Source organism: Schistocerca serialis, chromosome 7 (genome assembly GCF_023864345.2).
Source record: "Schistocerca serialis cubense isolate TAMUIC-IGC-003099 chromosome 7, iqSchSeri2.2, whole genome shotgun sequence".
Taxonomy (NCBI): Eukaryota; Metazoa; Arthropoda; class Insecta; order Orthoptera; family Acrididae; genus Schistocerca; species Schistocerca serialis.
This window is the reverse complement of record NC_064644.1, coordinates 453,887,472-453,908,293: the sequence shown is the minus strand read 5'-3', so window position 1 is coordinate 453,908,293 and position 20,822 is coordinate 453,887,472. Positions and strand designations below refer to the sequence as shown.

Sequence of the window (20,822 nt, the reverse complement as noted above, 5' to 3'; positions counted from 1 at the left end):
AAGACTCTTACCCATTACTTTTAATAAGCATTATAAATATAGCTCCTCTTTATTGCACTACCAAAGTAGCTGAAAGCATTTAGCTGACTTCAAAATATGTTTCTAATTTTTACATGTGCCCTCTAGCATGTTCACCACTCTTTTTACACCTTTCTTTATTTCCCTCAGATTCCAGATTCCAGGATTATTCTGCTTGTCTCTGTTCTATATTATCCAGATTTGCTCTCAGTTTTTACTCTTTCTGGACAGAATTGAATGAAATAAGTAACTATATGTATAATCACTGTTCTTCCTTTTATAATGTTATGAAAACTACTAAACACTTAGTAAGAATGGAGGAACACATAAGAAGAGTGTATAATGGCAACATACAGTATCCTGTTGCAGACCATTGTCTGCAATGTGATTTTTGTGACATAGGTGCATATGTGCTATTTTGCCTTTTTTTTTTTGTTTTGCTAGCCTTTCATTTTCATTTCATTTATTTTGATCCTGTTCATGACATACACTCCTGGAAATGGAAAAAAGAACACATTGACACCAGTGTGTCAGACCCACCATACTTGCTCCGGACACTGCGAGAGGGCTGTACAAGCAATGATCACACGCACGGCACAGCAGACACACCAGGAACCGCGGTGTTGGCCGTCGAATGGCGCTAGCTGCGCAGCATTTGTGCACCGCCGCCGTCAGTGTCAGCCAGTTTGCCGTGGCATATGGAGCTCCATCGCAGACTTTAACACTGGTAGCATGCCGCGACAGCGTGGACGTGAACCGTATGTGCAGTTGACGGACTTTGAGCGAGGGCGTATAGTGGGCATGCGGGAGGCCGGGTGGACGTACCGCCGAATTGCTCAACACGTGGGGCGTGAGGTCTCCACAGTACATCGATGTTGTCGCCAGTGGTCGGCGGAAGGTGCACGTGCCCGTCGACCTGGGACCGGACCGCAGCGACGCACGGATGCACGCCAAGACCGTAGGATCCTATGCAGTGCCGTAGGGGACTGCACCGCCACTTTCCAGCAAATTAGGGACACTGTTGCTCCTGGGGTATCGGCGAGGACCATTCGCAACCGTCTCCATGAAGCTGGGCTACGGTCCCGCACACCGTTAGGCCGTCTTCCGCTCACGCCCCAACATCGTGCAGCCCGCCTCCAGTGGTGTCGCGACAGGCGTGAATGGAGGGACGAATGGAGACGTGTCGTCTTCAGCGATGAGAGTCGCTTCTGCCTTGGTGCCAATGATGGTCGTATGCGTGTTTGGCGCCGTGCAGGTGAGCGCCACAATCAGGACTGCATACGACCGAGGCACACAGGGCCAACACCCGGCATCATGGTGTGGGGAGCGATCTCCTACACTGGCCGTACACCACTGGTGATCGTCGAGGGGACACTGAATAGTGCACGGTACATCCAAACCGTCATCGAACCCATCGTTCTACCATTCCTAGACCGGCAAGGGAACTTGCTGTTCCAACAGGACAATGCACGTCCGCATGTATCCCGTGCCACCCAACGTGCTCTAGAAGGTGTAAGTCAACTACCCTGGCCAGCAAGATCTCCGGATCTGTCCCCCATTGAGCATGTTTGGGACTGGATGAAGCGTCGTCTCACGCGGTCTGCACGTCCAGCACGAACGCTGGTCCAACTGAGGCGCCAGGTGGAAATGGCATGGCAAGCTGTTCCACAGGACTACATCCAGCATCTCTACGATCGTCTCCATGGGAGAATAGCAGCCTGCATTGCTGCGAAAGGTGGATATACACTGTACTAGTGCAGACATTGTGCATGCTCTGTTGCCTGTGTCTATGTGCCTGTGGTTCTGTCAGTGTGATCATGTGATGTATCTGACCCCAGGAATGTGTCAATAAAGTTTCCCCTTCCTGGGACAATGAATTCACGGTGTTCTTATTTTTAATTTCCAGGAGTGTATTTTCTCTAACCTTACACTTGCTTACTACACTTTCCATTACCTCCAAGATTTCAAGTTTTAAAATGTTGTTCAGTACAAATGTTCATTTCACTCTCTTATGCTGGCCTGGCTGACTTTTCCTGTGTCTGTAAGTTTTCCAAGTTTTTTTCCTTTTCTCAGCCAGAAGGGGCCGCTTGCTCGAACAGCCATCAATTTTTCGTAATTCTGTGCATTTTGTCTAATACAGCTTGGTACAAGCATGTGTTATTTAGCTGTCTAGCAGTGCGTTAGTCACTCAGATTATTAGCAGCAAATTTGTTACTAGTGTTAGTCCTAGTAGAGCGTGCTTGTATTGATTTAAAGTACTTTCACAGTGATGTAAATATTTTATGTTAACTGTAATTTTTTAAAATTTTAATGTGATGAATTTTCTTGGTGTGAAAATATGAGAAAATGTCTTTTGTACACATTATATTTGCCAAATAGTGAGCTAATTGCAGTCTGCAGCTGTTTCTTTAATTTAGTAGTTGCATTCAACAAAATAACTTAATGGACATAACAAAAGAAATGATGTATTCTGGGGTGTGAGAGGAAGGAACTGAATGTACTTCATTATTACTAGGTCCCCTCTTCCCAAGTGAACAGTCACTTAGTAAAACTTGCTGTGTGCTGGATTCCCTTCTCTTACTCTCTTCCTGCTTAATCATGAGTATTATATAGTCCAGGCTCATCGTTGCCTTGGGTTAATTGATTGGTGTGAATATTAATTATCTCTGTCATCAGAGCTTCGTACATTACCTACTGACAAAGTTATTATCGTGTTCCAAATCAAAACAAATTAAATGATCCCAGACATTATTTGCCCATTGGGAACTCCCACCATGTTTCTGCTGAGCCTGTTTGACATAAATACAGAAAATCAATACTTAAGCTAGCTGCACCAGGACTATATCCACAATAATATTTTTCCCATTTTAAAAGTGAGTTGTGATGATTTAAATTAGTTCATTAACTATTATTTTATTTGCAGCATGGCAAGTTTGTTGGCAAAATTTAGAATTGATTACTCTGATTTAAAAGTAATCCCAGATATAACCAAGAGGCCAAAGGACTCTACCATTGCCTTCTTCGAAGACCTTATCAGTAGTTTCAGATTGCCTGATAATCAAGAGTGTGACAGTGGAGATGGCAGTAAGTATTTATTATATATTTTTGTGATTTTTGTATTTATTTTCTTCTAACCAAGGAAATAAAGGAAAATTAATGAAAGAAGACAAACCTTTTCTATCCAAAGGACAATTCACTTGAGCCAACAGACACGTGTAAAAGTACATGACTCTATCCTAGCTTTTGGAACTAATAGATTCATCCTTAGAGAGGAGAGAATTATAGGCTGGGAAATATTAAGAAGGAAGGACCAGTCATTCAGTCCCCAGGATCGGAGGGGCCCATCTGCTTTGAAGATGAGGGGAGACCAAGGTGAAAGGGGGAAGGGGGCGTTAGAGTGAATAGGAGGTCAAACATTGTACATTGGTGAGCAATGTGCCAACTTTAGTCCTGAGATGATGGAGACAGAGTGGTAAGTAATGATGAATTAGGAGAAACAGAGACATAAATAGTGCTGTCCAGAACTAGGTACAAAAGGAAGTTGGGAGGGGTAGACAATGAGAAAGAGCGAAGGGAGAAGCTCATAGAAGAAAAAGTAAAATCAATAAAGATAATAGTGAAACACAGTATACAGAATATCCATAAAATATATATATAAAAAAAAAGAGGATGATGAAGAAGAAAAGAAGGAGAGTGTAGGAATGGAAATTAAATCCAGGAGGGATTTGTAGAATGGGAAGTTCCCATCTCCAGAGTTCAGGGAAACTAGTATTTGGTGAGAAGATCTAAATAGCCTGTTTGGTGTAGGATGCAATCACATCCTTTGAGTCGTACTGTAGAACATATTCACTAGCTGGATATTGGATGTACCCAAGGCTAACAGTTGTTGTACATCTATTCATGCATTCAGCTAGTTTAGAAATGGACATTCCTATTGAAACTGACCCGAGGGTGTCAGCCCACTTTTGTGCAGGGTTGGGCAGCAGTTTTGTGTAGAACTGTAGAGCAGCCGAGGTTCATGGTGAGGATGCAGGCAGGTAGCAGCTTAGTAAAACAATATCAACTATAAATCACTTTATTACAGCCCATGCCACTCTACTCAGATGCTACGGAGTGGCAGCCATGCCCCTTGTAGCGAGTGGTGCAATAGGCACGTGCAGTGCAGTGATGGCTGGTGACCAGCCATCAGGTCATGACTCTGCATTGCAAAATGCTGATGCCAACAGCTACCTAGCAGCACACGTCCCTGTTAGGCATGCTGTGCTGCATGCGAGTGGTGTCTGTGGTACAGGAGGCAACTGAAACACTTGCAGAGGATGTCAGCCTCCTGGTGTGAAGTCCTGTCCTTGTGAGCAGCAGTTCTAGGTGCCAGGGCACCCACACCAGTGAAGAAGGGAGAGCAGCTGTGCCACCCTGGTCACGATCTGATGTCTCGTGGGCAGGAGTTGGGCTGCTGCTGGAAAGCGCTCGGAGTGGCCTACTACTGGAATGGCACCAAGTCTCAGAAGAAAGGCTTGGTGCTGATAGGTGGTGCCATGGTGGCAGCTGGCTGGGCTCAAATGGTGGCTGCTTGCTGACCCATTATGCAGTTCAAGACATTGGCTCATTTGTTGTGCCGATGCAACATTTCTGTGGCCTGTCAGTGGAGAAACTGCTTGCCCCATTCTGTAAGACCCCTGTCTTGCAACTACATTGACAGGTTTGTGGTGCAGGGCCTGGTCTGTCCCTCTACATGTAAATAGCTCCATTGCAGTAACTGGCATGCTGACATCCTTCTCTCAACGGCTGCCTACTATGTTTGCACACACACACACACACACACACACACACACACACACACACAAAAAATTGGTGGCACTAGAACACCACCCTTCTTTGGAAGACCAACACCAGTTCTCTACACTGGATTGGGCTGCATGGACAACAGTGTACAATTTTTACAAAAATTGCTTCGTTGCATGAACCATAAGGTTCAATAGCTGCAAATTTACCTCACAATGTTTAGTTCATTAGAGCCTAACTTACCATTACAAGAGTACACTTGTCACACTAATTACTAGGCCATTAGTTATCGTGAGAATGGACAACACAGTATACAGCTACTAATATCCTGCTAGCCATGTCATGTTGACAACTCTACACATACAGCTTTTCAAGCTCCTCATGGCCTGTTCAGTAGCCTTATAACATACTAAACAGCAGGAGGTACATTTCTCACTGCAACTTACTACTAAAATGTTGTACAACAAAGAATGATGCTGAAAAAGTCTTGCTCTCTCTTTAAATTATCCATTGCATTTACTTTCAGCAGTACAGGGTTTGACTCCATAAAACTCTTTTGTTTGGCGTCTCCTTAGTCTACCTGTTAGTTTTTTAACCTATTGGTTTGGAAAATCATTTGGCACTTTGTCCTTGCAACAACAGTTCCCCTTATGTTTTTCTAAAAAGATATTTCCCAAACCAATCCTTGCACATGAATCACGTATGGTACTGCCACTTTCATTACATCGATGGGTACTTCCACTTATCTCTCTCACTGTAGTGCTAATCACAGACTGAATTCCTCCTGAAATGCTTGACTTTCTGCTGCTCCTGCTCACCCACAGCAACTTCCTGTTGCCTTGTGACATTATACCATACAAATTAATACTTTGTTATTTTGTTACATTGGGTGAAAGTTGTGACAGTAATCCACAGGCTACAGTTTCCTCTAGTTGAAATGTTGTCTCTTGAAGTTCCACCGTGTGTCACAAAAGGTTAATTGTGGAATGATGTTCCGGTAGAAAGTTTGCCTCATACCTAGTATACGCGTGTTGTGCCCATCACTGCACTGCACTGTAAACAGCTCACAGCACCCTTCAGCAGCTTGCTCTGCAAAGCTCTCACTTCATGTTTGTGCTACTACAACATTCCAAACTGCAGGTCTCGTCAACAGAGTCCATCTTGCTCGCCTGGTTAGAAAACTTTGCAAGCATATTTACTCTTCCTGCTTCTGAGAAAACACGTGTATCTACACTGATTCTTCCACATCATCTGCATCACAACATCAACAGTTTCTTGTGCATCTCTTATAGTATCTAAAGTAACATTATCAACTCCAGTTCCGCTCTGCACAACCTGATAATCAGTGGCACATGCACTTCCCTGTGCATCAAGCTCAGACTCTACAGCCTTTAAACAACACCCATTCTCAACTAGTGGGGCAGGTACTGCTGTACTTAAAGTCATCCATGTTGCTATGCACTTACTTAGTAACTTTGGTACACCCCCTCCCTGTCTCTCACCCATCCACCTCCCACCCCTCCCCCAACTCACTTTGTCTGGCAGTATAACTACTTCAGATTCCATAATTCTACTGATATTGGAGCTGACACTTCCTGTGTTACTCGCCTTAATGTCAACAACATTAGTACTCTGCACATAGGGCCAGCTCTGTGCAACATCATTACCCTCTTCATTAGTTACCTTAATTTTTCCACTTAAAATATTGTCCCACCAGTTGTTAAGTTTCATCCTACTCTTCACACAGTTGATAGACTTTAACTATAGTAACATCAGTTGAACGTTCCGTGGGAATAGTTAAAGGAGACACAAATCTTCCGCTATTTCCCTTCCTTCTGTTTCTTTTTTGTCCCTCCTTAACCTATTCCTTGTTTCCTCAAATCTCCTCTGCCCATTCTGTAGGACCCTTGTTTCAGCACTTCACTGGCAGGTTCACAGTGCTGGGCCGGGTCTGTCACACAATGCTTAAATAACCTCATCACAATAACTGGCTTGCAGACATACTGCACTCACTGACTGCCCAAGGCGTCTGCAATGCCACACTGCTGTGCTCCTACAGCACACTCAAAAATAGTGGCAGTGTTAGACTATATAAAAAACTGTTGAGTGGACACATGTTAGTTGGTGAACACCATGCATGATTTTGCAATTTGCACTGTCTTTGTTGGTGAAGGTTTTACCAGTGGTGGAGCCAGAGTAGGTGACAGTGAGTGGTTGCATGGGGCAGGTTTTAGAATGGGAATGATCACAGGGATGAAACCTTGGAGCAGAGGTAATAATTTGGAAATCTTATATGGTTTGACTCAGATGTTACTAGTTGTGTCGATGTAAGGCTTCCATAAAAGTGGAGTTCATCAAGGTGAAAAACAAATCACTCAACTTTTGCATACCATTCACTCCAATGCCATCACAAGATTACTATCAAAAACACAGACATGGAAGTCATAAGCATAAGCAACATGAAACACTTTAACCTAAAAATTTATGAAACAATAACAAAAATTGAACATCTCATAAATGATCAGATCAACCAAGCAAATCACATACTTTTTAAATTAATAGAACATGTGGTACAATATTAAATAAAGACACAAGATTCTACCACTCTACATATTACATCTCTCTCCCCTTTCCCTCCACTCTCTCTTCCACCCAGTGAAGGCTGTACAACCATTCCTCCCCCCCCCCCCCTCCCCATACACACACATAATCCTTTTCCCCCGGGCACACCTACTCCCTTCTCCCTCCTCCTCTTCCTCCTCCTTGTCTTCCTCCGACATATGCTCACTTTCTAGCATAATTACATTATAAGGAAATATCTGTCACCGAAAACTAGTATGAATAACAGCAGCAAAGAGTTGACTTTTTGTTGATAATGCTGGTTGGGAAGTATGATGAGATACATGAAAATATGGAGAAATGATGGTTCACATAAATCATAAGAAAAAGAAATAAACCTTGTTTCTTATTTGACTCCAAACTAGCTGTTTATTTACTGGGTATTCGATATTAATGTATCCTAGTCAGTGCTAGCATTGGTTATGCTGATATATAAACATGAGCAAACCAGAAATTTAAAATTGGTCGGAGATTTATTTCAGTCAGTTTATTTGGGTGAAAAGAAGAAGAGGCTAGGAATACTAAATATTTTGCCTCTTGAAGGTAAGTAATGCCCAGCCTTCTGGCTCATAATTTAATAATATTCTCAAGTGAATTTTCCTTTTCTCTCAATAAATATTTCACTTATCCATACTAATATTACAAGTATGAAAGTTACTCTGTTGTTACATTTTCATTACTATACCACTGAACTGATTTTGACGAAATTTGCTGTGGAGGCCCATTGGAAAAACTCAAGCTACTTAAAAAAAAAAAAAAGACCCCTAAGAGGCTGAAGTAATGAATGAAACCTCTTTTTTGACATATGTGAACATAAACCATGTTAAAAAGTTATTAAATCTGTTGAATAATGCGTAGCTACTTCAGTAGCACGATTCATAGGTTCGTGCTCCTGCCCATGCCCCTCTGTATGTACCGTTCAGCAACAACACTATGTGTGCCGTGTCATTGTGCATTGGGGCAGTTGGGAGGGCTGGGGGGCGGCACATCACAAGCTATTTGTACCTGAACAGACAGACATGTGAGGGCAGCTGACGTTATTACGCATACAAATATTATAAAATTTGCACTGGACCAAACGTCAAATTATTTCCACATAGAACTATGTAATGTGGGCAGGCACAGCAATTAAACTTCATAGTGAATGGAAGTACATACTTGACCTCCTTCTGTGCTGTACGCATGCGAACACCACAAAAGCCCCATTGTCCTGTTTTATTTATTTTGATGACTTCCCCTCTTCAGGGGTTTGGTTTTTGACTATGTTGGGGGCATCTTGGTGCGCTAATGTGACACAGTTTTCACCTGAGGATGCTGTTTCAATGCTGGGAAACCATTTGTGACAATAAAGAAATCACCAATTGCAGCAGTCTTGGTGGTTCATTTTATTTCCATTCATTACAAATTGCTTGCTGTTTTCTTTGTCAGTTTAATGTTATTTAATAAATATAGAAAATCTTGTTATTTTAGTGCACAACTTGACTTCTTGAAACAGGCATCCATTTTGTAGTAGATAACAGATATTTTATAATTTTCAATTTTGTATTTAATTTAGTTTGCGTGTGTGTGCGTGTGGCGAGTGGTGGGGATCAGGGGGAAGAGATCCTTTCTGTTGTGAATATTTTTCACTGACATTTTAAAAGTTTTTTCCTTTTTCTGTAACAACTACTTTTTTTCCCCTCTCCACTACCTGGAAGTTGTTCCATCTTTCCTGTTTCTATACACTCTTTCCATCTTTTAGTTAGTTTGAAAGATTGCAGTTCCCACTCAAATTGCTTTTGGTATGATCATAAATAAAGCTCAAGAACAAACACTCAGAGTTGCCATGTGTGCATTTAGAAAACCTTTGTTTTCCTTGTGGACAACTCTATATGGCATGCTCACATGTTTCTAACCGACAAAATCTTTACAGTTTTGAAAAATATGGCAAGACCAGAAATGTTGTTTATAGAACTCTGTTGAATTAAGATCATGCAATAAATAACTGATAAGAAAGAGAAAAAAATGTAGTTTTTAATATTTTTAATTAAGATTTTACGTATTGCAATAATGAAAACACATTCATTATGTACCTACACACCAGCACTACATACATTTATACATACATACTTACATTTCTACACCACAATATACCCAGATATTCATAAATTACTTGCGTACTTACACACCATCACTCATTACAAAATTACGTGTGTGTGGCATAACCATGGATAACAGCTAGTGATTTTATAATTATTACAGACCTATTTGATAATTTGTGATGATTTTTTCTTTTTATTTTCAGTTTCCATTACTGAGGCAGAGCTTATAGCGATGACAGATAAAACAAACCGGCATCTTCGTCTACGGGAACTTGCGATGGAAAACTCTCTTGATGCTAACCTAGTTGTAATGTAAGTAGCTTTCTCCTTTTAAATATTGAGTAGGTCATGTTACTTCATTTGTAAAAATACATTTATTGCTTTACATCAACAAATGACAAACATTTGAATTGGTAAGTCCAGGATGGAATAATAACAATATTATGGAAAGGTTGGATTGCTACTCACCATTTAGAAGAGATGCTGAGTCACAAACAGGCACAGTGAAAAGACTGCCATACATTTTAGCTTTCAGCCAGAAGGCCTTCTTCTGAAGTAGAAAACACACACATGTTCACACAAACACAACTGGCACACGCAGGACTACTGTCTCTGGCCACTGTGGCCAGGCTCAACCTCAACGTCCATAGAAAGTGGTCACATGTGCATCAGTTGTCCCGTGACTGTGTGTGTGTGTGTGTGTGTGTGTGTGTGTGTGTGTGTGTGTGTGTGTGTGTGTGCGTGCGTGCGTGCATCAGTATTTTAGTTTCACCTGTCTGTAATTCAACATCTCCTCTATATGGTGAGTAGCAATTTATCCTTTTCATAATATCATTGTAAATATTAGGTGGTAATGCTGTCATAGTGCTATAGTGGAAGAGTAAAACAAAATAAAAGACATATCACACAGATGTGGTTCATAAACAGGGAAAAGCATTTGACAGACTCTTATCAGACTGACTAAAAACATAAATCTGAGTTTTGTTTATTTATATGTCTTGAAAACATAATGCTACTGCCAGTGAGTTGGGCAGTCAGTAAGTTTACTCTGTTTCAGTAAGTTTATTCTGTTTGTGTACCAAACAGAAACAACATTGTAATATATTTGTGGTATTTTTGATAAAGCCACACATGCACCATCACCAACTAACCAACTCACCCTCTTCCAAATGGTGAACACCTTAGAGAATCAGCCAGGAAACTCAGCTTAAAGACAGGATAGTGAGGATGGGAAATAAAAAGAACTCAATGGTGTGGATGGTTGTTGAGGTGAAACAGTCATTAAAGGACAACCTCTGGGGCTCTGTCCATATTGACTGCCCTTCCTTAGCTGCTTGTGGGACATTTATGAAACTAATAACTCTCCTAACCTCCCAATAGTTTGAGTGACCTGTTGGAGGGTATTCACTTTCAGCCAACTAAAAGAGCTTGGATGATTAGTCCATCCAAACCGACAGCTGTACCTGAAAATGTAAATAGTAGTAACCTGAATGTTCATCTTTACAAACTCAATTACAAGTGCTGTTTTGACTATCATCAATTTGGTTTATCAATATGGTATCTGGCTACATAAGGCAGGTGTGGTCTACCTGATCCAAAATTTAACACTCAATGTAGCACTTCATGGATATGTATAAATTGTTGTAATAAACATCCGATAAATCTTACTGTTGAGAGCCTCACAAATTTCAAAACCTTGTCTCATATAAGCACAGAATTTAGCACTGCTACAGGGTTATTCTGTCTTATCAATCTCTTCATATGTCCCTCAGCCTTCACTGACACTGCTCAGTAGATAGTGATTGCTGATTTGAGCTTGACTACTTTCTGATCTAGAGACACCTTACATATCAAGCTGTGCCCAAAAGGACACTGCCAAAATACATCACATTTTCTTTTTATTTTTGTAACTCATTAGTCTTTTGACTGGTCTGATACTGTTCCCCATTTTATCCAATTTTGTGCAATTTTTTCATTTCTGTGTAATTATTACTCAAATCATCTTCCCTACATTCAGTTTTACATATGCTAGTTTTGGTTTCCCGTACTGTTTTTTTTTTTCTCTACTGCCCCTCCCAGTGCCAGGTTAACTACTCCTGGTTGCTGTAACATGTGTCCCATCAACGTGTCCTCTCTTCTGACAAGGTTTTTTTCATAGACTTATTTCCTCGCCCATTGTTTTAATACTTTTTCAGTTAGTACTTTATCTCATCATATAAATTTTAATATTCTTTGATAACCACATTTTAGATGCTTCCAGTTTCTTCTTTCCCAATTTCTGATAGTTGAATTTTAACTTAGATTTAGCACTGTGCTCCAGATGTAAACTTGTAGGCACCTTTTCCTCAGTTCTTTCTGTGTAAGTTTCTGATATCAAGACAGCTCTTTTATTATGAGTGTCCAGTGAGGCTGAACAGGTACTGTACAGCCAAGTACAACTGTTTTGGAACATTGAGACAGTGTCTTGGTCACATTACAGATGTGATCCACTGAGACAATGATGCATCATTTCCAAAGGCTTTAGCCTATCTATTAACCCTTTTGATGCTACAGACATCCTCTCTGCATACTGTGCTGAGGCCACTTTTATTATGGCTGTACTGCTCACCAAATCCTGGTGCCTGTGCTGAGTGATGGCATTCCAGTGATATTAAATACTTATCATCAGATTTTTCAAAAACTGGTAGGAGAAAAATTTAATTTTTGCACATCTTACAGTCTGATATCTTCACTCAATGAAGAACTCTATTTCTTTTTGTTATCCATCATACTTCTGTCGCTGCATCAAATTAAGTAAAAAGCTTGCAGGAAATTTTAAAGTGTAAATGTAAAAACTCACTGCATAAAAATTGTGTATGTTCGATTTTACCTCATACATTGCACTGAATGAAATGTAGATAAGATACTGAAATTTTATTTAACATTGAGAGCAGAACAATATCTCATTTTGTTCTTGAGTTATATGTTTTATTTCCAGTTGCAAATCATGTCATATCTCCTAAATGATTCAAGATATCGAAACAAGGTTTCTTGCAATGATAGCGTGCAATGAGGCACATAGGTAGTATTATAAATGCTTGAAACATTTTTATTCACTGAGATACGGAAGCAACACATCTGCAGCAGTGAAAGGTTGGCAGCTCAGGATGCATACGGATGGACATGCCCACAGCAACAAAAGTGTCTGTCTTTGGTGAAGTTAGAAGTGCCACTTTGCTATCACATGCAGTTGTGCTGTTTTGCAACAACACTAATGTTGACCAATTGCAATGAATATTGCGGTCATTCAAGTGACAAGAGTCAAATGCCACTGCATTATTAAGGAGAACAAAAAGGGACAGTGTTATGAACTCCTGAACTAAATTCTACTAAGTCAACATTAATATTGGAGATTATAAGGGGGAATTATACCCAAAGTGGAATGTGCTGAGTTACTGGCATAATGAGAAATGGTAATCTCTAGATCAGTAAGATAAATACACTCCTGGAAATTGAAATAAGAACACCGTGAATTCATTGTCCCAGGAAGGGGAAACTTTATTGACACATTCCTGGGGTCAGATACATCACATGATCACACTGACAGAACCACAGGCACATAGACACAGGCAACAGAGCATGCACAATGTCGGCACTAGTACAGTGTATATCCACCTTTCGCAGCAATGCAGGCTGCTATTCTCCCATGGAGACGATCGTAGAGATGCTGGATGTAGTCCTGTGGAACGGCTTGCCATGCCATTTCCAACTGGCGCCTCAGTTGGACCAGCGTTCGTGCTGGACGTGCAGACCGCGTGAGACGTCGCTTCATCCAGTCCCAAACATGCTCAATGGGGGACAGATCCGGAGATCTTGCTGGCCAGGGTAGTTGACTTACACCTTCTAGAGCACGTTGGGTGGCACGGGATACATGTGGACGTGCATTGTCCTGTTGGAACAGCAAGTTCCCTAGCCGGTCTAGGAATGGTAGAACGATGGGTTCGATGACGGTTTGGATGTACCGTGCACTATTCAGTGTCCCCTCGACGATCACCAGTGGTGTACGGCCAGTGTAGGAGATCGCTCCCTACACCATGATGCCGGGTGTTGGCCCTGTGTGCCTCGGTCGTATGCAGTCCTGATTGTGGCGCTCACCTGCACGGCGCCAAACACGCATACGACCATCATTGGCACCAAGGCAGAAGCGACTCTCATCGCTGAAGACGACACGTCTCCATTCGTCCCTCCATTCACGCCTGTCGCGACACCACTGGAGGCGGGCTGCACGATGTTGGGGCGTGAGCGGAAGACGGCCTAACGGTGTGCGGGACCGTAGCCCAGCTTCATGGAGACGGTTGCGAATGGTCCTCGCCGATACCCCTGGAGCAACAGTGTTCCTAATTTGCTGGGAAGTGGCGGTGCGGTCCCCTATGGCACTGCGTAGGATCCTACGGTCTTGGCGTGCATCCGTGCGTCGCTGCGGTCCGGTCCCAGGTCGACGGGCACGTGCACCTTCCGCCGACCACTGGCGACAACATCGATGTACTGTGGAGACCTCACGCCCCACGTGTTGAGCAATTCGGCGGTACGTCCACCCGGCCTCCTGCATGCCCACTGTACGCCCTCGCTCAAAGTCCGTCAACTGCAAATACGGTTCACGTCCACGCTGTCGCGGCATGCTACCAGTGTTAAAGACTGCGATGGAGCTCCGTATGCCACGGCAAACTGGCTGACACTGACGGCGGCGGTGCACAAATGCTGCGCAGCTAGCGCCATTCGACGGCCAACACCGCGGTTCCTGGTGTGTCCGCTGTGCCGTGCGTGTGATCATTGCTTGTACAGCCCTCTCGCAGTGTCCGGAGCAAGTATGGTGGGTCTGACACACCGGTGTCAATGTGTTCTTTTTTCCATTTCCAGGAGTGTATATTGCAGACAATCGAGGCATATTTTCCTATAGTGATCACCATTGCCAGCCAGGATCCTGGTTTCTGTCAACACAGTCATGACAGAGAGCCAGTAGGAACTGTTGTTTCAACAATGTCTGTGGAGTTTGACAGGTGCAACGTATCAAGGAGACAGGAGATTACCTCACCTCATGGATGCAGTACTAATACGACTCTTGAAGCAAGGGAGGACCTGGACTTAACTAAGTGTTCATCAGAGGGTCACCCCCCTCCCCCAAAAAGCTATGTAGGAAATATTTCAGGGAAATTGATCAATTGATATACTGCTACCTTGTTTGGGTTTCTGATTCCTGTCAACCCAAATATGAGTTTCAGGTTGGATACTGGAGATATCATTCTAAAATTGATAATCTATACCTGCTGGAGACAGCTATTGGACAATCTTTCATATGCAATCTATATCTATTGGAAGTATTTGGTTTTTTTCCACCTTGAGAAGCCATTCTATGCAGCTTAGTGACATCATAGCCTTCGGTAGCTCCAAAAATCAGGATTCAAAACACGTCTGTCAACATATACATAATCCTCTTTTTCACATTGCTTATTGTGTTATGATGTTGGGTAAGCCCTGTTGAAGCATTTTTAACAAGAGAATGATGGCTTTCAAGCCTGCCTTTTCAATCCTACCATGTTACTACCATCAATAACACTATATCCAAAGCTTAATAATTGTTTGATTGCATCCACAGTTAGGAAGTCAGTGCATTCTATGTTATATATGGATGATTTTGCTGTATTTTACTCTTTCTTCAACCCAGAAATGTGCACAATCTGCAAACACTAATTACGGTGTTAGAGCAGGGGGGACAGATGTTTTGCTTCTCAACACAGAAATCAGCATTTCTTGATTTTGACCATTCGCCACACATTTTCAGTCCACAGGTTTTGCAACTGAGGGAGACTTTCTGAATGTGAGAGAGACTTTTAGTTCCTGGCCATCTTTTGTTATAAACTGATGTAGTTAAGAAATTGAAAATAATGTTTCTAAAGGCATGGAATATGTTGAAATACTTCTGTATAGGTCCTGGGATGCTGGTAGTGCATTTCTGTTAAAGTTTCACCAGGCTTAAGTACAATTCTGGTTGGATTATGGATTGCAGGCATATGTTCAGAGGTTTCTTTAATGTTAGCTACATTTGGACAATGAAATGTTTCAGTGGTAGCAGGTGAAAATTTGTGCTGGACTGGGGCTCAGACCCAGATTTCCTGTTTTATGCAATTGTCATCTTAACTGCCTTGGCCATCTGAGCATTCTCCCATTCTGACCCAAATTCCAAGCCTGTTACATGCTACTGACAGAGCATCACCTACCAGGAATCTTCTAATTGCAGATCCTGACTCCAGTAAGTGGGTTACAGGACTGGAGTAGGTGGTGTACACGATCAAAGGCATAGCCACGTGTGAAAGCACCCACGTGATTTACCAACTGACCTACCTACACTGTGAAGCTTTCTATGTGGGAATGACCAGCAACAAACTGTCCATTCGCATGAATGGACACAGGCAGACAGTGTTTGTTGGTAATGAGGATCACCCTGTGGCTAAACATGCCTTGGTGCACGGCCAGCACATCTTGACACAGTGTTACACCATCCGGGTTATCTGGATACTTCCCACTAACACCAACCTGTCAGAACTCCGGAGATGGGAACTTGCCCTTCAGTATATCCTCTCTTCTCGTTATCCGCCAGGCCTCAATCTCCGCTAATTTCAATTTGCCGCCGCTCATACCTTACCTGTCTTTCAACAACATCTTTGCCTCTGTATTTCCGCCTCGACTGACATCTCTGTCCAAACTCTTTGCCTTTACAAATGTCTGCTTGTGTCTGTGTATGTGCGGATGGACATGTGTTTGTGTGCGAGTGTACACCTGTCCTTTTGTCCCCCTAAGGTAAGTCTTTCCGCTCCCGGGATTGGAATGACTCCTTACCCTCTCCCTTAAAACCCACTTCCTTTCGTCTTTCCTTCTCCTTCCCTCTTTCCTGATGAGGCAACAGTTTGTTGCGAAAGCTTGACTTTTGTGTGTGTTTGTGTTTGTTTGTGTGTCTATCGACCTGCCAGCGCTTTCGTTCTATATATATATATATATATATATATATATATATATATATATATATATATATATATATATATATATATATATATATATATATATCTGTGGGTGTGTGGGTGTGCTTGCATTGCTTATATGCCTAGGCATTTGGATTTGGCAAACTTTGAAATGTTCCTTCTTGCATGTCATCTTAGAGTTTGTTGGGCAAAGGACCACTCGTGGCTGTGGCCAGAGACCAAGCACTCTTCATGGTATTCAGCACGTGAGACATATTACGTGATGTATTGCTCCGTAAACTTCCTCACAACTGTTTGTTGGTGGATCTGGATTAATTCACTGCACTGCTACCAATACACTGTCAATCTAAATAAGTTAGGTTAACCTCACATGCAAGACAGGTTTAAAATTGTCTCTAGCCCTAGTCAAAGCCCTGTAGCAATCCAACTACTTTCCAAAAGGCTTTCACAAACAACCAGTAGATTTAAAAACAGGCACAGCAAACAGTCACTACACATTGACCATCTCTGCTGTCAACAACACAGAATCACAGTCTGAACTTGAAAAGGATTAGGACACACATGATCACTACACCTTTCACATTTCCACTGAATTAAAACTGAATTTATAAGACTCTTACCAAGTCTGCTTTGTTCAGCAATTGTCACCTTCACCTAGCTGATAGCTCTACACTTTGGTAAGCAGCCTCTTCCTACAGATTACGAACACCTGCCTTGTAAAAAGGGATCCATCTAGCAGACAATTTTGAATTACCGTATAGCACATTATATCATACGTCATAATTGTCAACTAAGGTCTACTGAGTTATATACATTAAAAATATAATTTAGAAAACCAAAATGTATATTTATGTCATATTGTATTTCAGTATCACATTTTACTATCTTTGCACTATTCAAGTATATTCACAAATATAATGTAATATTTTTCTTCACATATAAATTTTCAGGACTCTCCCAATGCCGAGGAAAAATGTGGTTTCTGCTGCACTGTACATGGCATGGTTGGAAGTACTTACCAGAGACATGCCTCCATTCCTGTTGGTCAGAGGAAATCAGACCTCTGTGCTCACATTTTACTCGTAGAAGTATGCTGACATTCCTTCTGTCTCTCTCATGGACACATCTTTCTGAAGATTCAAGCTGATTGCCCAAAATATTTGCAAGGCTCCTGGATTAATGAGATAAAGTACTGAAAGTGATGACAATATTTATACTTTCATTTACGTACATTTTGGTGTCAGTCTTCCATCAGTGACTCGATTTTGTACTTGGGTAACAGTGATGCTTATGAAGGAGGCAACAGTATTAATTGCTGGAATGTAACTTCTCTTGCTATAATTAGTACTACTTGTTGTTGTGGAAATATATCTTTGAGTGTGGTTTAGTTATGTGGTTGCTGTCCCTTAAGGGATAACCACATTATCATTTCTTATGTATGTGTAATCATTCCAGATAGCAGGATCTTTCAGCATTTTTAAAAATTTAGTTTTCAAATTAGGTGATAGGCAACAGTTACATCATAGGATTTGAAATCCTTCATTTTATAAAGGAAAATAAAAATGAAACTATGGATGAAATAATTAATCTGTAAAAGAACGTATTTATTTTTGTAGGAATGAAAACTGTGACACACGAATCTCTGTATGACTGAAAGTGTTACAGCAGCCTAATGTACAGCACATGCCATAAGATAAATGTATACTTCTTACTTTAAACTTATTTATACATTATAATTGCAAGTTAATTATGTTGCTACATCATATTTGTATGTTAGTAGAGAAGATGTACAAAGACAATAATTTTAGAACATTTTAGTATATATGAGTAGTCTCATCTTCATTGTGTTGTGAGGTGAGGATTTAATGGAGAAAGTATTCTGAATAGTTTACAAAATATTAACTTTTGAGGTAACTGTTTACTATAAACAGTAGAACACAGTATTATTTTTTCATTTATTATTCCGAACATATATATAAATGGTTCTGGCTAATATTAAGTGTCTCAAAGAAATGTGAGCAGACTAACATGTTACATTGTAATATTCTTCCATCCATTTTCTTGCACAATGTCATTCACCAGTGAATTTTAACCTGTGGAATGACCAAAAGTATTTTTATACAAATGTTTAAAAATGCCTTATCTTAAAACTATTTATACATTGTTGTGTGAATCATTCATATTTTGTATAATTTTGAATATAATCTCTCTGTATTTAACTTATGGAGTTATCACTGAAAATTAGTTGTCATGTCTTCAAAATTCCTGCTATTGATATATGCTCTTCTGGTGCATTGTAAAATCTACAAAGCTTTAAAAGAACATTTTGTTATCATTAATAGCATTATCATTTATGTGTTATAGAACACTAAAACTGGTGATGGAACTCAGTATACTAAGCTTTAAATGATATGAGCATGTTCACAAACTCATAAGATAATTTGTGCAGGATTTTAGCTATAATCCTGACAGATTGCTGGGGGCACAGTAAGTGTCCAATACATTCCAAATTTATTCATCACTTCAAGAATGTCATAGATTGGTGTCTTACTAATGATATTTTGTTAAGTAATGAAAGAAGCAGTCGTATGTTCATCTAAAAACCACAAATGGTGTGTATTTATCACAGTGAGTGCATAACTAATTGGTTAGAATCAGAACCCTTATCATATGATAAGGGTATTAAGTCTTATGCTTTTTATTAAACTGGAAATCTTTCAGCTTATAAAATAGTATAATGTATTTTCAAATCCACATTTACTTACACATGCTGAATGGAAGAGAAAAAGGTCATTGTTGGTTGTGTGTGTGTGTGTGTGTGTGTGTGTGTGTGTGTGAAGCAACATATTAAATGACAAATAAATTATTTGCCAGCTTTTTGATGATTTAAGATTTATACTTGCTGAATAAAACTCTGCAGCATGTACAGAAGTAACAAAGGTTGTAATTTTTTTCAGTTGTGTGCATGTGAATGTGCAATTAAGTATTCACTATAGGCTGCATACTTCCTTTTACTTGACAGTACATATAATGAACACTGTATTGATATAGTAACATCGTTATTCTTAATTTCATCCTTCTAGAGAGGTTAATGTACTGTAACCAGCAGAAAAAAATGTAAATATGCAGAAAAAGCAGACTGGTGCCAAGTAGTGTGTCAGTGAACTTCATAAAATGAAAGCAGAAATGTATAAGTTGAACTTTATTTTTGTAAATTTTCTGCATTTGTCAGTTTAATCTGTACTGTTAACAGAGTATAATATAAGCTGTTGATTTTCTATGGTTAATGTTCAAGGCATCATGAATAAGTTTTATGCTCCATATGAAAAATTGATTTTTATATTTTGACATGTATCAGGTTTAATAGGGGCAAATCTGCTCCCGACAGTTTACTATGTACACACACCTTTATTGCTTGCTGACACCATTCTCTTTCTTGTTTACCCTACAGTATTTTGCTGTGAGTTGTATACCTTTGATTCATCGAGCAGTTCACTTGATGGAAATGCCATAAAGTTTTTCAATTGCTTGTCAGTAATATGTTATAGATTTTTTATTTTTTTGACTTACAAAATAAATATTTCCATGTTTAATAAAGGAAGAGCTGTTAGTTGGCTACAGTTTTCAAACAGTGATACAACTTACACTGATTGAAATTAATTTGTATAAAATCAGCTGTATGCACAATGTGCACAACCTGATAAAATATTTATCAGTGGGAAAGAAGTGTCTTTCTTTCTTTGACATTGAACATATTGAAATATGTAACATTCTGATAATTATCATAACATGAAGAGTAGTGAGAACTGGACGTGTATTACCAAGAATATTTTGATAAAATGACATTGTATCAATATATGCTTAAAATACATGAGTTGTGACCTGTATGTTTACTAATAATTACAACATACCAATTTTTATTGTTTTTTTTTGTAATTTTTTTGACCCATGAATGCCAGTTATCCCTTATCCTCCTGTTGATGAGGCAGAGAGAGCACAGTTTGAATACTGGCCTCAGTCATCTCATAACAGCTTCTAGTGGAGGGCAGTGAGTGATGAAATTACTCGCAGAAGTTATTTTGGTTACACAGTAGATAGAGAAAGTGCTTACTCAGTAGAACAGGCCTGTATATGAATGAGACAGTGACTGCTAGGGGCTAGGTATCAATTTGGCACAGTATGCGGAGGAGTCCACAACAAACTCTGCTGAAAAACTTTATAATGTCCTTTTTACAACCTTTGTGCAACAGTTAATGAAATGGATTTTAGAAATATGAGTACATCAGGCAAGGAATAGAGAAAAAACAAG

At 40.3% G+C, this 20,822-nt stretch overlaps 1 protein-coding gene across 1 annotated transcript in view; it reads left to right on the top strand.

Moving 5' to 3' along the window:
* LOC126412107 (bumetanide-sensitive sodium-(potassium)-chloride cotransporter) overlaps nucleotides 1-20,438 on the top strand; it is a 598,521-nt gene extending 578,083 nt beyond the window's left edge. The window contains exons 17-19 of the mRNA XM_050081538.1: nucleotides 2,942-3,102; nucleotides 9,704-9,812; nucleotides 17,464-20,438. Coding sequence (XP_049937495.1) covers nucleotides 2,942-3,102; nucleotides 9,704-9,812; nucleotides 17,464-17,599 — 406 coding nt within the window. The 3' untranslated portion in view covers nucleotides 17,600-20,438. The remainder of the gene's footprint in view (nucleotides 1-2,941; nucleotides 3,103-9,703; nucleotides 9,813-17,463) is intronic.
* Nucleotides 20,439-20,822: the final 384 nt, after the last annotated feature.